Here is a 14,627-nt window from a genome sequence, read left to right as displayed (position 1 = left end):
CAACATCATTTTGACATCTTGACATATGTAGATGAAATATTTAATGCACAGTAAAATGAGAAAATATAAATAAAATTTATATTAAAAGACTCTATTAAAAGAAAAAAACAAAGCAGTGGTGGTAAATGAGGTAAGAATAACGAAGAGGCTAAATGAAGAGGATAGAATATTAAATAAACAGGTAATGCGAGCCAACTAGCAACAATGAAGTTTATATAATCATTATATGAGATTTTGCACTGTCCTTAAAAGAACAGACCTTTGGAGAATAGCTTAAAAAAAGAATTCTGATCTTTGAAATAATTTTTCTCAGCAATTAGCCATATATTTATTTCTAACAAATTATATTTTTAAGGTAAAATTTATTTATTTACTTATTTTTTTGGCAGCTGGCAGGTATGGGATCCGAACCAGTGACCTCACAGTTATAAGGCTGCACTCTGAATAAGGTAAAATTTAAATGAGAACATTTGTCTCTGGATTAGCAACAACTCAACTCTACGTGCTATCGTCTTTTCTTTCTCTCTCTCTTCACATGTCCCTCTTTGTTACCCTTCTACATGATTTAGTAGTCATGACGCCCTGATTTATATATATTTCTTCCATCAATTCAGCCATCACTCTACTCTGTTTCATTAGTTTTTCCTGCTGTGAAAATCCTTGTAGAATCCATGGTAAACTCTCAGAAGTTTCTCAATTCTGCTTTGGAAAGCAGTGACCCACAATGTTATTAAAAACCAGTGGCTTACAATGGGATTTGTTCTTTACTCCTAAGCAAAAGAGAAATGTAGACATCATCTTCAGAGTTGACGTTCATGCACAGCTCCCAGCTGACAGTAGTCTTTTCTGAACTCAAATGCATTACTCCAGCTATCAAATTTTATGTGGAGTATTTTAGGAAGTTCTTTCAAAATCAAAATTCTTGGCTCTGCCCTTCATTAAGTGTGCCACTCCAATAAATGCAACTGCTGGAACTAGTTAGCTCCTATGAAGGCAGTTATCCTCTAACATAGCAAGGCAAGCATTCTAAAGCTTTAGTCACATATGTGGCACACATTTCAAAACTCCACACTTTTAAAGGACTTACTGGAGCCAACATTCTGACTTAGTACTCACCCAGCTAAACAGCAGCTAATATCAAGCATGAAACAATATATACCATGTAAGAATTTTGGCAGAACACCACGTGTATTGACCCTACATTAAAAAATCATAATGGCATTAAATTATCCTAAACCTCACACCCATTCATAAGAATACTCTCACTCTTCAAAAACCACATGCCATTTTGATTCATGTATAGTGCTAAAAATATAAATTTGACAAATGTGTCTGAACCTGACCCAGACACTTAAATATTTTCATAACTCCAAAGCAAAAGGAAAATAGGCACAAAATCTCTTGACTGTGCAACATAGTCTGCTTTGGACAAATGGTTTGGATGTAAGCAGTAGGTGGCAAAGTTAAAATAGAAATGCTAATCCTATGAGAGCCCTTGCCTGCTGTTTTATAGCCCTTCCTAAAGACTAGAAAGAAAAAAAAAGAAGTAAAGAACATAAAAACATCCACAGCTCCACAGTCCTAACAATAAGAACTTAAAAAAAAAAGAAAAAGGAAAAAGAAAAAACAAAATCTATAAGTACTACTCTAATAAAACAAAGCACTGATTTTAAAATACATTTTTTTTTTCAAACTGTGATCTTTTTTTATACGGTTGGTGGCAGGAGTGAATGAGAAAATAACTAACTTAGTTTCCAGCTTAAGTATTAGTAAATAGCAACATTTTATTTTTTTACTTGAGATAAAAGAAGAAATATTTATTTTGGACAATCTTATGAATTCCTGAATTATATCTACACATTATAAAATAATTTCTTTAAGAAGTCCTAATATTTTAAATATTTTACAATTATCAACCAAACTAGAGGTCAGCAAACTTTCCCTCTAAAACACCAGAAAGTATGTATTTTAGGTTCTATGTGCTAAAAGGCAACTACTCAGCTCTGTCATGGTAGTACAAAGGCAGCCATAGATGAAATGTAAATGAATGGGTGTGATTGCATTCTAATACAACTTTACTGATGGAAACTGAAATCTAAAAATCTTATAAATTTCACTGCTCATAAAAATTTTTCTTTTTATTTTTTTCAAACACTTAAAAACCTAAATAACACTTTTAGCTTATGTACCACACAGAACATTGCAGTGAGCTACATTTGGTCCATAGGTTATAGTTTGCCAACCACTGGACTAGGTGCTGATAATGCAAACTGTAAGAAATGAAAGATCAGAGGACAAAGCTTTTTCCCTTCCTTCCTTCCCTCTCTCCCTTCTTCCCACCTTCCCTCCCTCTCTTCTTCCCACCTTCCCTCCCTCCTTCCCTTGTTTTCTTTTCTGTTTTTTTCATTTATTTATTTTGTTTGGCATTTGGCAGCAAAATAAAACTAATTTTGCTAATCTGAGGCAAAAACAAAAACTAATCTCAGGCAGTCGGGGGAGAGTGGAATGCGAGATTACCAGCATCTCGCCTTTAGCCAGACCTGTACACCATAATGGTAAAGGTGTACTTATAACAGTTACCAGGCATTGAACCCACACAATTTACCATAGAGATTCTGTGAGCTACAAAAATATTCATAAAATGCAAAATTAAAATGAGCCTACCTCAAAAAATTCATGGAAGAATGGTATTAAAATACCCCTCTTTCCATGAACTTTTTGACGACCCCTTTTACAACTGCATACTATCCTATCTGCATTCCAACAAACTGTCACATAAGTTTTCCCTATGACATCTTCCTTGACAGTTAATGTTTTCTTTGAGTTTCCCTGAATTTTCCATGATGGGGCAGAAGAAGGAAGCCAGGAGAGAAGCTTTCCTCATTGTGGCAATAACTGGAGCATCATTATTTGTTTCTGCCAGCTGAAGGGGTCTCTGGCACTTGGAGTTGGCAACACCCAAGAAATGTTATATCCTTCCCAAGATATTTAGACACACAATGCTAAAAAATTCTGGGACAAGAATCTGTGATGCTCCTAAGAACCATTTAGAAAAGGCTGTTGTTATTTTCTTTTTTAATTTTTAATAACAAGCACAGAAAACTCTCTTTGTCAGAAATTTAACCAGCAATCCAAGAACTACTTGGGCAGCAAATATTTCACACCATTATACTGGTTCTTAGAGTTTTGAGTAAATTGAAATCCCTGTTTGTAAATTATAGTGCATCTGACATAACCACATGGATAATTATGTTCAATGGCTGAGTTGCCATCTCTTCAGAAAGATGCTGTTGGCAGAGGCACTGTCATGGCATGCGCTTTCCTATTAGGATGGAATCCTCCAGAGAGTCATGTGGTTTTGCAAGCAACCATTAGTGATGCTCCCTACTACAATTAAAAACATATGCTTAAATATAGTTTTTGAAAATGACACAAGTGTTTAAATACCAACACAAAAAGTCTATGTAAAGGTGCCAAAAACTTATGTGGTAGGAAAAGCCAAAGAATTTGTGCAAAAGCATGTTTCTTACTGTCTTCTATCTGAATAAACACTGCTGAACAGTTTGTAAAGGTTTGAAAATTCCACCCATGAAATCTACATATTTTAGGTAGATTGTCATTAAAAAACAACCCCATTGTAGTATCAAAGTCCACCTTTAAGACAGGCTTCAAAAGAAAAGAAAGAAAACAGTCATCTTTTCTGGGTAATATGAGACATTAGGGAGAGGTGTGACTCTAAATTACCACTTAGCTTCAGGGGGTAATTTTTTTTTTTTTTTCAAATGCAAACTCCATGTTGGATGATCTGAGCAGAGGCTAAAAGCAATTCTTTGTAGTCATTTACATGACTACATAGAAGCTGTGTTCCCCAAAGAGGCTACATCTTTGGGGAACACAGCTTATATGCAAACGATTAATTTTTGCAGTCATTTATGAATCATTTTATTACATGAGTAAAAATGGACATAGTTATGATTTCCAATTTATCTTGACAAATATTTATTGAGCTTACTGGGTACTGTGATATGCCTAAAGAAAAATTATATATCAAGGAGAGAGAGAACATTGAGAAAAATATGCAGTAACAGATACAAATATAGGAGATTGGATTTTTGCTAGATAGTTTTAGAAAAGGATAAAGTTTGAAGAGTTTGAAGCACGATGTTTGAAATGTTAATGAGTATACAGTGTGTGTTACCTAACAATAAGTTGTAAATGCAAATTTTGAGTTTAGGAAACGGCAAGGACTAATGTTATACATTTGGGATTTGTTTCCACAGAGTAGATAATTGAAACCACAGAAATGAATAAGATGGCCATAGAATACACACACAAAAAAGAGGACCATGTACCGAACCTTGGGGAATCCCCACACTCCCAGGCAGGAGGAAGCCAGCCAGTGAAGAGAGAACTGCCAGGGAAAGAGGGGAATTATGTGACACATGGCTAAAGCAATAGGCAAAAATGCCAAACAGCGCAAACATGAGAGAGAAGTATTTCAGTGGTCAAAAGACAGGATTGCCATGAGAACATTCACGACCTTGGTAAAATCAGCAATACAATAGAAGTGGCAATGGGTAAAGATGTATGTCTAGTTTCATATCCCAGCATCAAGTTTCTAAGCCAAGGATCTGTGAAGGATGAAATGAGAGAATAAAGGGAAAAAGAATATAATTGATAACAAAAGTCCTAGACATGGCAGGATGGGATAAAAACTGACAGCAGAGTGGAAAATGGTTAGTCTGGGAAGGAAAAATCATTCCTCAGATGTCAGGCAAGCAGAGGGAAACACTGAAAACTCAGATATGTCCAAGTGTGGGAGAGGAGGCCAAATAGTACATTTTAGAAGATTCCCAATCTCTGACCAGTACAAACTTGAAATTATATGAGAATACAATAATCAGATCTTTACTTTTAAATTTAAGGATAAAATAAAAACTTTATAAGAAAAGTGCACTTTGGAAATTTTATTTCCAAAAAAAAAAAAAAAAAAAGAAGAAGAAGTATCCACATCTTACATTGATTGAAGTCTGACAGCAATACATTTCTTACTTCAGAATACATATTCTACCACTGCCATATTTTTATAGTGACTTTTACAGACATATTTTATATTTATTTCCAAAACTAGTAGAGAAATGACCTAATTTTTTGAAGTATTTCTGATATTATAATAAGAAAATTGAAGAGTCACTGCTTACGACTTAATTAGGGATATTTGAAATTTATTTTTAATTACTGCCTGGCTGGCAAGCTAGAGTTTCTGTCCCTTGCACACTGGTTCTCAAACTTTGATGTACATCAGAATTACCTGGAGGACTTGTCAAAACACAGATGGTTGGATCTCATCCCAAGAATTCTTGGGGTGGGGCTTGAGAATTTGTATTTCTATCAAGTTCTCAGTGATAATAGTTTTGCTGGTCAGGGGACCGCATTTTAAGAACCACAGCTCTGGAACATACAAGACTCGTCATTCCACATCATGTGAGTCTAGAAACAAGAGTATTTTCACTCAACTTCTATCAAGGTAAATCGACAAATTAGAATTCATGTATGTAATAAAATAATACTATTAATATTTTCAAAAAACCTACCTATATTAGAGTTAAATTCACTTTCAAATGTTTCTTAGAACATGTTATCTATCATTATCATTACTCTTAAAAAATGGATCCATGTATTTATTAAGAAGTCACAGAATTTGCTTCAGGTGAGAGGAATACTTACCCACACTTAAAATTTCTTCCCATCCTTTAATTCAACTCATTATTCTTATATTCACTGTAATATGTACCAGGAACTGTTCTACATGCTTTGCATACATTAACTCATTTGTTCCTTAAAAAAGCTCTATAATGTAATTTATCAACCCCATTTCACAGATGTAGAAACAGAGGCACAGAGAGATTAAAACCTCATTAAGGGCCAGACAGAAGTAAACATCGGAATCTTTCTAGTTTCAATACCATGGCCCTAAACTACTCCCTGTATTAGAGTACTCTCTTTAACTATGTATTCTAGTATAGCTTGCGCCCAAATACTCACCAGTTCCAAGAAACAGGACATGGTATCTACCGTCAGCAGCATTCACTCGATCCACAGCTATCTTTGTGTACTTGTAGTCAGTGCCTATACGGACGATCAAAGGCCTTCTGTGGATTGGATAGATGGAATTGTACATGAGAGGATGGTTCCGAATAAAAGTGACAACATCATCTGGGAACTCCTTGGTGGTTCTCATATTGGGTGTAAATGCTCCTCCTGGGCACTAAAAAAAATATTTTAAAAAGAGCCAAGTTAATAAAATAGATACTTTGTTATAGTAATAATCAAAAAGGCTCTACTTTTCAAAATACTGAGAAGGTCCACTTGTTTTGAGTGTATTTGCTACATAGTGAGGAGAAAATAAATAGCATGACTATCTGTATAAATATCTGCAAAAAATTAATATTTGATAATTTAAAAGAGGCTAAGTCCACTTATTCTACCCTATTTGTTTTCAGAGAGGAGTTGATGCCATTTGGTATAGAATATAAACTTTCAACCCTCTCATATGTCAATTTTCTATTTCTTATTTTGTGCCAGAGACTCACTGTTAGAAAAAAAACACTTGTGCATACAATCTAATGCTGCTACTGGTTAAAATAAACTGGATTATCATTGTCAAAATCAATCAGAACTCTAAAGTGCAAGAGTTTTATTTCATCTGACCTCCTCTCCCAAAAGAGGGATCTCAGTAGTCGGAGCTCAGGTTGAATATGGTAGATTAGACCTAATAATTCTCATCCAGAAAAGACTCCACTGACGTCCATTATTCTTAGAATAAAACCCCAACAGCTTAGAATGGCCTACAAGCCCCTACATGATGCGGCCTGAGCTTGCCCCGTCACAGTGATTCTTGCTGTTCTGAACCTCAAGCATGCTTCCCCCCTAGGATCTTGGCACCTGCTGTTTCCCTTCTGGAATACTCTTCTCCAGACCACCCCATGGCTTTCTCTGTTACTTCATTCAGATTTCAGTTCAAGGGTTATTTCCTGAAAGGTGATGTCATATCTAAAACTAGCTCCCCCTTTCCATCTTCACTCTCTATTTCCTCAGCCTCCTATTTTTTTTTTACAGCCCTCACTTACCTATTATATATTAGTTGCTTGTATCTTTATTGTCTGTTTTTCTCTCTAGAATGTAAGCTGTGTGTGTTACCATAACTGGATCTATTTTGTTCTTTGTTTTACTGTCAGACCTGTAACAAAGCTGGTAATAGTATTTGACAAAGAGTAGTTGAATAAATGAATTATCACATTCATTATATCTGGCCTGCAGTTTTGGTGCAGGAGCTGTATGAAACAGGGTCCTCAATTCTGGCCAGGACAGGAAAGATTCAGAGCATCAAGTCCAAAGGGTCAGACAGAAGCAATAATGAGATCTGAGAAAAGGACTTCTGGATGGCTTCAGCAGTTCTGGAAAGGGAGCCTGACAAAGGCTTCTGAGGAGAAGTTTCCATTTACAGGGCACCTGAGGCCAAATTTAAGGGTAGGATGGGAACTGCTGAAGCTTGCATCACAAACTCACTCACTAATAAAATCTGAGTATTTAGTTATATGAGCAAAGCTGTTGGGTATAATATTTTAACACATACAAACATTATTTGCCTAACCGTATGAAATACCTGTCAATATTTCTGCTTCCAGAAACAAAAACACATTGTGATGTTTTTTTTTTTTTGAAACACACGGCACTCCTATTCTAGTTTTCATTTTTTCTCTTTAGAGAGGTACAAGGTAAAATGAAAATAATGAAGCAAGCTTCCTGATCAATAGCAGTGGGTTCAGCATCAGTGGTAAAGAGTAGGAGGTAATGGAGACTGTGACAAACTGGAAAGTTATGCCTATCGAAAGGTGGCAATGGACATGCATCTCCAGCAGATTGCTCCTGTGCAGGAATAAAGGCCTAATGCTGCCAGACTTCAACAGAAGACAGAAAGTGGGATTTTGTGTAAAATCCACCAAATGTTTAATGTTGATTCAGTGAAAAAACAAAAAACAATTATGGGGACCAAACAAAATATAGCAACCTTGGGGTTAAATCCTCGCAACTATCTGAGTGCCTTTGGGCTGGTGTTGCCAGGCAGACTCACGTTTGCAAACATGTCTAAGCAAATTACTAATATGATCTCACTCACTTAGATCGCATCATCATGAGTGCAATTTTTAGAATAACTTTGACCAGTTAACATTACTAGAACATTTTACAGGACTAATAAATAGAGTTTTCATTTTGAAGAAAGGCACAAGGAGCAATTAAATGACTTGAAGGAGAGATAATGAGACAAGTCATAAAACTAAGCCTCTCATTCGTTATTTCATTAAATAGACTTTCATCTGGGGTTTATATGTTTTTTTTTTTTTAAGAGAAAGTTTTGTATTTAAACATACAAGTTTATAAATTGCCCACAAGGAAGACCAAAATGAGGACAAAGAATTTAACTAGCGGTTGTTTTAAGCTGATGGATGTGTTCCATACTTCTGCAAAGTATAGAATTATGGGTGTTTCCTACCCTCATTCTTCACACAAAGTGGAAAAAGGGAAATACATTGTTCACTGAATGAAAACATGGAAAGAATAATGCATGCACGATTTAAATAGTTCCAGACCTTCATAAAACACCACTAATTATGGCTTGCTAAGCTGTCTCCTTAAATATTTGCAAACACTCTCATTTGTAAGTTCTGGAAAGATCCATAGTTAGCATATATTACTAGGCAATTTATATAACTTCCAGTTAGTACCGTTTACTATGTGATAAGCTTATTGAATTATCAGTGCCTAGTTTCTGGTTGTTACTTAAAGGTAATTGAAATTCTGATAAAAATTATGATAAGGTTGCTTTAAAAATGTAGTTGTTAAGTAGGTAACCCAAACACATTAAATCAAATCAGTTATTTATCAGTTATTTTATGTTTATTCAAGTATCCCCCTATTTGGGACTTTGGTTTTATATTCACAATGAACTTTTTGCTTAGAAACCAGAGTCTCCTAGTATAAGCTTATTTTCAAATTTACAAAATAATTGTTTTTATAATAATTAATTCTTCCATTGATTCATGGCATAACCCTTGCAGATAAGACACAGAATGAATGACAATAATGGCAACAAGAACAAAAATTGATTACCTATAGAAGAGTCTATCTTCACTAGTGAGTTTACTCAGTGTAACACTGACAAGTATAAATAAGACAGGATTATCTTTTCCCCGACCTTGTGCTATAATAAAGCACATGTATTGAAACCTCAAGATAATATAACATCTACATGCTCTCATAAAATTAACGTTTTTGTCCATTAAATAGGCTAGTGTCTCATTCTTTAGAAGGCTGATTTTACTCTACAAATAGTCATTAAATAATTTTGGTTAAACTTCTTTAAGTGTTTGTTTTTCTTCAATTCTTCTAGCTTTCTGTTTATCAAGCAGCGATAAGCACTCCTTATTTGAGTAAAAACATTTTAAGTGTCTTGATTACTAAAGTGTCAGGTGAAATGCTAGGACAACAAGAGTGCCATATTAAGGCATATTAGCAATCACCGCACTTACTCACTCACGTTCCCATGCTCAGGTATTCATAAACATCTGCTGTCTTCAGATGCTCCTAAATGGTCTCCTAATCCTTACATCTGTTATATTAGTTTTCAGAATTAATATGTTTATATATTAATATATGTGTCCATTCTTTGGACATCTTTTACTCGAAAGGCATTTTGATGTGCCCAGTAGGGGACATAAGAATAAGAATCTATTGTTGTCTTCTAGTTACAAGTACGCTAGTGAGGAAGATGGACATATTCAAAGCAAAATAACAATTAAGACATATAGTAATAATTTGAGACAAATATAAAATAAATAACAGCTTAGTTCAGGATCAATTGCCATATATACTCGAGAGCCAATGTTTTTTAAAGAAATCTAGAATGGTGGAGAACTTAAGACCACCAGGCTCGATAAAGACATCTAGAGATAAGAAAACAAAGATTGGAGTATTTAGAGACCTATAACTCCTGGGGTATTGCTGGATCACAGAGCCCAAAGTGAAGGAAAAATTTAAGAGGCGAGGCTGAAGACTCACAGCAAAAAATAAATGCAAAAGTAGCTGAGAAGGAGTGACTGGCAGTCAAGGGGATCTTGACCTAACACTTGAAAGATGCATGGTATATGGGTAAATAAAGGGACTTAGTGGTGTTCCAGAATCTGGGTTAGCTTCTAGCACTGGTCTATGAAACTTGTAGACTGAGAGAAACTGATTTTATGTTTAAACCCTTGGTGATTTAAGCGCTTTGTTTGATGCCCAAAGAATTACATAGTTGAAGACATGTACTCTTATACAAGCTGGCCTCCATCTTCCAAATACTTGCGCTCCACAAAAGCCCTCTCTGTTCCACTCCTACTGGCCCATGCAGAACTTCCAGGACTCCCTTATTAATTTTTATCTTTGCCTTGTCATGCATGCTACATCTTTTGTCTGAAACACACTTCCTTTCTTACGTATCCAATTTATCTGCATCCGGTCACCCTTCAGGGCCACCTCAATCTCACATTTATCATATGCCTTCCCAAGCAAGTCTGCCCTACTACGATCTCTCTCTCCTGTAGACTGCAATGATATTTATTTTTTATTTTACTCATGTCTTTTAAATAATGATGTGAAACAACATGCCATTAGCTTTCCATGTTTATATGTGTTCAGTTATACAATTTCATAATTGAATGTTTTCAAACACTTATGAGAAGTAGAAATACTTCTAATATAAGAACAACCAAAGATGTATGTAATCAGCGAAAGGGCCAGCAATGACCTTCTTCTTTCCTTGCCACCACTGACTGTATGAATCTTGAATTTCCTGTTTTCCTTTGCTGATACCAGACCTGTTCAAAGCAGGATGATTGAAGTAGTTGGTTCTGCTACACTTATCAATAGATATTAAAATTGAACAATTTTATTACATTCTTCTCTAACAGGATATACAGTATATACAAACACAGTCTCCTGCAGAAGCTTTAATACACATTGCAATAGAATAATGTAATATGTTAGCTTGGCCACAGAGAGAGTCTGCAGTCTTTGGCTGCCCTTGCAACATACCAAAGGTGTCTTGTTTCTTCCACAAACTTGAATTACTTATGGAAAAACGTTATGACACAATTGGCAGGCTTCTTCCTACTGACTTGGGTTTGCAGTCAGGGCTGTTTGCTAACACAGCTATCAACCCTGCTTTAAAAGAAGCACCTACAGGGAACATTAGAATGAGGGTATAAGATTTCTGCCAGTGTCATTTCTTTAAGAACATAGACATATATTTATGGGGTTGACCCAGCAACCAGACTACTGTGTGGGGAGATAAACTATGACAATCCCAGTTGATCCTTCATTGGGAGGACTTCAGAGGCAACATTCTTAACCCTTGAAAAGAAGGAATGCTTTGGGTCACTTGGCTGCAGGTCTTCCTGCTAAATGAGCAGGATATTAAACTCTGGAAGCCCAGGGAAGAGACAGGCACTGGCCACTCTGAGTCAGAGAGCTGACTTCATGGTGTTTTGCTCAGTGAAGGGTGGAGGGACCAGATCTTCAGGGAGGTATGATTTTCCAGGAAAAGTTCCAGAGGTCACTCCTCCACCCTGCCTCTTTTATTCCCTAAGGATCACTAATCTGGCAATTTTTGATTTAAAGGAGCTGCTCTGGTCTCAACACCAGATGTAAGAAACCACATTATAGAAATCTGCCTCAAGTACTGACTACTCCCTTTTTTCACGGAGTCTGCTCCAGATATGTGTCACCAAGCCCTGGCTTAAGGCACACTGCTTTAGAACAGTAAAAATACTTATTCTTAAGAGCTAAAAAAGAGTGAAAAGTGGGACTGTTAGCTGAATTTTCTAATTTAGCATTGGTTTATTTTGTTTTACCAAAAAGGGTTTATCTATTACCATATTTATGTAGAATAATTGCTACTGGACGTGAGTGTTTTTCTTACTGCTATTCTCAGAGTCTAACATATCTGTTAAGGTACCTTTTAAGTTGCCATGTGGGTGAAGTACCTGATGGGAGCTGGAGCCAGAAGTTGCTTTTCTTCAGGAAAATATCCCTGATTTGTAGCATTTGTCAATTCCCATGGTATAAATATTCCCACCATGGTTGATTTCAAGTTACCACCATGATGTCCTTAATTGAGAAGTACACATAACCTGCTCTTGAAGCTGATACAGACTGGCTCCAGCACACACTGCGTGAGGCCTCAAATGTGCATTCAATCAGCATGGCCCTCTTTTAGCTGTTTGTTTATCTGAGGGGTTTCTCTCAAGTTTTTTCTGTGGGGTAAGGGGTGGGGAATGGGATTTCATTGTGTTTATAAACCAATTGCTCCCGTACTAATCTCATATATACGTTGTTCCAAAGACTCGCTGGTGAAAGCCTATGCAATCGCAACCACCTCTCAATTTCCCATTTTAAGATGGAGCTGTGTCAACTTCAAATAGCAAGTCATTCTCAAAAATATGATTTCTCCTTGAATATGTCATCAGTGAGTCATCTGAAAATACATGAAATACTTTGAATGAAATAATGAGAGCCTTTGGAATTTGAATGTTGCTCAGCCTTCCCCTCTCCTTTCCTTTCTCGTATGTAATCCTCATTTCTTATTCGACACTCCCCAGTGTAAGCTTTATCCGTTGGCTCTTTTCCTTGTGTTCTACAAAATAAGCAAACGTTTTGTCTATCTTCTTCTGAGCTGTGAGTATCAGAAAGAGATAATTTAAAGGATATTATTAATTCTATAAGACTTTGTTTTCAAGTCATGATTAATTATGACTTTTTAATATTTAATGTTTTCACGGATAAGTTGGAGTTCTTATAATTTTTCCAAAGATAGTAAAAGGTCAATTATTCTACATAAAATAGATATCAATGGCTAATCTTTTATCTTCCTAGCCAGGGAAACAAACTCAAGCCCTTTTAATTTGGAATCAGTAAACTGGTTTGTAAAGGCTTAGCAAGCTATTTTTCCTATTTTTTTTTAAAAAACTTGACACCAGTATAATTTAATATGATGAGAAAATAAAGAAGTAAATAACACATAGCAAATAAATTGTGATAACACAGAAATAAAGTGAATCGACAATTAGTAAAAAGTATATGGGGTGAATATCTGAAAAAATATTACCAAAGGGAATTCCAAATTCAAGTAAAAGGCAAAAAGAAAACTTTGTTTACATAAACGTTAACACAGTAGCTATCTTTTGATTTGTTCCTATAAAATCATTTTTCTTTATTTACATCCATAACATTTTATAATTATAGTCCTATTCTATGAAAGGCAGAGATATAGGAAGATTATATTTCTCTTGATGGTCAATAATGTAACATCTCCTATTCATCAGTGTACTGACATTTTATAGATTCAGAAACTGAACAATATTTTATAAGGCATCATTATTAAAGGCCAGATGAAAAACAAATAGTAGGACTGTTATGATTGGAGTCCTAGAACAATTCCAATTCCAATCTGCCACTGCAGCCTGTATCATCAGCTGGAAAAGTTAGTTTTCCATGTATTCCTTAATACTACTAATATTGCATGATATGGATATATATACATGCCTCAAAAACAGTAGCTCTAGCTCAGGTGATTTCTAATTAGAAAGCTGCATAGAGTTATATATAGTTCTAATTTGTATAATACTTTATAGTTTATAAATATTTTATTTGAATTATAACATCACTTTCTTTGTAATTATTTGCTTATGCATACAGAGTTTTCTTTCTTTGAAAAATATATAACATAATTTTTAATTAAATATATCTCTAAAAATTGAAATATCTCCAGGAGATATTTCTAAACTAATTCTCACATAGTTATTCCTTTATTAAAACAGATGAGATTCATTAATATAAGGAAGTGTTATGAAAAGAAAGTAGCATTCATATTCTTAGGCTGCCATTGAAAAGTTACTTTTGTAGTTGTTTTTCTATGGCAATAAAATTAGAAAAATATCTCCTCCCTGTCTAATTTACACAGTTGTTTTGAAATCTAAATCAGATTTTGTTAGCAATAGCACTTGGAAAAAACATATAAAGCATTGTATAACATATATGACTTACTAGTATAATACAAAATCTGAGAACTCCTGAGCTGAAAAATTATAAAGAATGTATCAGTAGGTCTATGATTGTATTTAATAAATGTCATTATGATATTCATTTCTTGTTAAATAATATCTTTTTAAAAAACATGACAGCAAAGAAACTTTCCTGGATACTTACAGTTCCAGGGCGAGGGTATGGAATTCTACCCTGATAGGAAATCAGCTGATGGTTGGGCCCTTCTTTGTGGGCAAAAGGCCCATTAAATACAGTCTGTATATCAGATAAGTGATACACACACACTGCTGATCCTTTAAAAACTGAGCTAAAAAGAAAAAAAAGAAAACATAAAGAGTCCATTTTACTGATTTTTAAAAAAATAGATGGTAAAGTTTGTGATAAAAAGTTAGTATAATTCACCATAGAAAGTTGAATGTTAATAGTACACATGTGTAAAGTTAAAAATTTCTTCTATTTTGAAACAAGGCATTGATACATAAAAC

The 14,627-nt window shown here is 35.0% G+C and overlaps 1 protein-coding gene across 1 annotated transcript in view; it reads right to left on the bottom strand.

The window, feature by feature from the left end:
- SEMA3C (sema domain, immunoglobulin domain (Ig), short basic domain, secreted, (semaphorin) 3C) overlaps positions 1 to 14,627 on the bottom strand; it is a 159,379-nt gene that overhangs the window by 33,983 nt on the left and 110,769 nt on the right. The window contains exons 11-12 of the mRNA XM_008569975.1: positions 14,305 to 14,449; positions 6,046 to 6,268 (exon numbers count right to left, since the gene is read on the bottom strand). Coding sequence (XP_008568197.1) covers positions 6,046 to 6,268; positions 14,305 to 14,449 — 368 coding nt within the window. The remainder of the gene's footprint in view (positions 1 to 6,045; positions 6,269 to 14,304; positions 14,450 to 14,627) is intronic.

This window comes from Galeopterus variegatus, unplaced genomic scaffold (genome assembly GCF_000696425.1).
Source record: "Galeopterus variegatus unplaced genomic scaffold, G_variegatus-3.0.2 Scaffold30, whole genome shotgun sequence".
NCBI lineage: Eukaryota > Metazoa > Chordata > Mammalia > Dermoptera > Cynocephalidae > Galeopterus > Galeopterus variegatus.
Note: the sequence above shows the minus strand (reverse complement) of the source record. Positions and strands in the feature narration are given on the sequence as shown.